We start from the raw sequence: 3,255 nt of genomic DNA, 5'->3' as shown, positions 1-3,255 counted from the left end.
TAAATTCAGACGGACAAATAAATGGTTTCGCCAACTTAATTATTATAGTTATGATTAAAAATTAGACTGTTTTTTTATGATTTTATAAAATAGTTTTATTCTTAAAGTTATTTGTTACATAGTTGAAAAGGGGTTCGCTTACATTCGCTTACAAGATAAACTTTAAATTATACATTTAGTGTCTATCGTGAATACATTTTGATCCCTATATAAATCATAACACTTGATGCGTTAAACTGTATTGTTTGATGGATAGTATCTCTTTACACTTTTGCTCATATTTCATCTTCAATAATTTTACTTTGTCATCTTGGGTATATTCTTACTTTACTAAGAAGAGGTTCACCACGGGGATTCCGAAATATGCATTTCTTAAAATGCAATTTATTACCATTATAAGGAATATGATATATATCCACAGTAATTACCTATATCACGGATTTATATGTTATTTTGAGTATTTCTTCACGAAGATTTTATTTTAAAGCATGTTCTGATACACAATAAACTCTAAGCACCCCTTAATTATAATCTGATTAAAAAAGTCTAAATGAAAATGAATACTATATTGTTTTCTTACATTCAGTCGGTATACAAACTTGTTACACACGTTAACTTGTAACAGCTAGTAACAACATTTTTAAACACAGAGTGGCAACAGCTTGAAAAGATTGAAAGAATTACAATGCTAAAGCGAGAGGAGAGTTTGACAAAGATATATCTTTTAACCACATGCGACAAATGTCTGAAACAAAAATGTGCGCGTTGGAAATGTGTAACCTGCAAACAAGCATTTTGTGAAAATTGCAAGAAAGGCCATGTCCGAAAATCAATCTTTAAATCCCACAGTTTTGTGAACCTCTTTGGATCAAAAGGCGGCACTGCAGAAGCTATTGTGGACATTTTATGTTCTTGTGAAGCAAAAGGCAGAATTTCTCTATACTGTACAATTTGCGGTGAGCTTGTTTGTCTAGATTGCGTCACCTCGAATCACAACGGACATACATTTGAAAAACTTGAAACCGTAAACGAGCAACAGAGAAACAAAATTCAGTCCATTACATCAGAAATTGAGGGGATCCAGATACCAGCTGTGAATCATTTACAGGAGCGATTACAGACATGGAAATCAGAGCATACAATCACAACAAAACGTCTTAAAGATGAAGTTATCCGTAGGAATGGTGAGATCAAGGAGCAAATTGATGGATGGACGAAGTCTTTATTGATGGAATTAGACGAATTTTCTAAAACTGAACAGAGGAAAGTTTTCGATTTCCAACCACGTATTCTGAAGCGCAATAAACGTCTAATCCAGGAAAGGGAGCGTCTTAGGTTGCTAGCTCAGTCGAACGACACCCATTTGTTATTACAAGGTGTCAACGCAAGTGTTCGAGATTGGGAACCGTTTGAATACCCGGAACTGAATGATATTCAATATCTTCCAGGCCCTGACATTTTATCTAATTTCCCTTCACCGCTTGGATCGTTAATGCTCACCCAAAGAGAAACGGAAAATGAATCCACCCCAAAGAATGTTAGTTCTGGAGACCAAGCGATGGACAAAACTGTGGACCATGCTTTCAACTTTTTGGTAGATGAAGATGAATCCCACGGGAATTCGAATGGATTCTCCGTCGATTTGAGTCGAATTACGTCGTTGAGTATCGTTAGCCCCGATATAATTTGGATTGGAGACATAAGAATGAAACGTTTGGAGCTTGTAAGAATAGCGAACGACAAATCAATCCACAAACTTACCCAGGTAAACGTAAACTTTCTGGACTTTTCTATACAAAAGGAGAGTGAATGTCTTTGGGTATCTTGTGTTGATGATAAAAGTCTGTCTGTATTCACCCGTCGTGGAAAAAGAAGAGCAGTAAACTGTTTCCAATCTCTTTTACCAACATGCGTTTGCATTACAGCTGCTGATACAGTTCTCTTAGGACTTTCAGAGAAAAGAAACTTGTGGGTAGATAAAAACAGTGTTAGAAAAATTGTCGAAATCGAACCACCTAATACGGTTTTGCTAGAAATAGAACGTGATCAGAATGGAAAACTTCTTTTTACATTTCCACTTAGATGTTCAGTGAACACTAGAACAGGTGGAATCATTGCGATCGATTCCACAGGACAGACAACCGGACGACTGATCATGTGTGATCCAAGGGGACATCTCAAACACATCTACACCGGAGAGACATTTCACAACTTTAGAAAACCTTTTGACCCAACGGGAGTCACTTCCGTTTCTACCGGAAACGTTGTTGCCTGTGACCATAGTAATGAGACTTTCCACGTTCTGGACAGTGATGGAATTCTCTTGAAGATATATCGAGCTGACGAACTTGACGTGGAAGTGCCATACAGTGTTGCATGTGACGGAAATGGGAACTTTATCATAGGAAACTGGCCCAAAACTGAAGATCAGGAAGCGAAAATATTTCTATTAGAAGAATCTGTCTTTTCGGCATCAGAAATTTGTATTTGAGATACTTTATTTAGAATAACCAGACAAATATTCAGAAAAGTAAAACCTATACTTGTCACAATAAACAGTGTAACAGAAAACATTAATACCGTAATCGGAATGAACAATATAGTTTTATGAACCGCTGGAACTATTAGAATTAGATGAAAACAGGGTATTCCCAGCTAAGACAATTATACATACTGACAGTTGCAGAAAGGAGTTTTGCATTTCAAACTTTTAGTGCCAATAGCTATACTCAGGGAACATGGTGATAAGTAATCACAAAAAAGGTCAAAAAGAGATGTTAATATAATTTTTAACCAAATGTTATATACTATTGTTGTGTCTTAATTCTAGTATACAGAAAGCTTTAATTAAATTAGTTAAGAAACATAAAATTTTATTTGAAATTTCCTTGTGTAGAATCTTTCTGTTTTTGTTTGATACGTTCCTAAAATGCTGTTCTAGGCTATTACGCTTAATTGTTGCAAACCAGCGAATCCGGGTCCGTTCGCCCAGATTTTTATTTTTTACTAACTGTTGTCTAGTGGCATAATTTTAAGTATTTGAATAAAATATGTTGAAATTTGTTGAAAAAAATCACCGAATATTGATATTGCCGCAATCAATTTCATCATTTTCCCTTTGATTGCAGTAGAATACTGGAATACAATGTATTTTGTTGATATTTGTTAACAAAATAATTGTATTCAGTCATTCACTAATGTATGCAGTATAACTTAGACTAGTCTCAGAGTATTTTAATGAATGAACTTGTAAAT

The 3,255-nt window shown here is 35.0% G+C and overlaps 1 protein-coding gene across 1 annotated transcript; it reads left to right on the top strand.

Annotated features, from left to right (window-relative positions):
* The first annotated feature begins 601 nt into the window (after window positions 1-601).
* LOC134687199 (uncharacterized) lies at window positions 602-2,546 on the top strand. The gene has a single exon (XM_063547299.1). It carries the CDS (start codon window positions 686-688, stop codon window positions 2,489-2,491), a length of 1,806 nt encoding a protein of 601 aa, XP_063403369.1. The 5' UTR covers window positions 602-685; the 3' UTR covers window positions 2,492-2,546.
* Window positions 2,547-3,255: the final 709 nt, after the last annotated feature.

Source organism: Mytilus trossulus, chromosome 10 (assembly GCF_036588685.1).
Source record: "Mytilus trossulus isolate FHL-02 chromosome 10, PNRI_Mtr1.1.1.hap1, whole genome shotgun sequence".
In the NCBI taxonomy this organism is placed as follows: domain Eukaryota; kingdom Metazoa; phylum Mollusca; class Bivalvia; order Mytilida; family Mytilidae; genus Mytilus; species Mytilus trossulus.
Note: the sequence above shows the minus strand (reverse complement) of the source record. Positions and strands in the feature narration are given on the sequence as shown.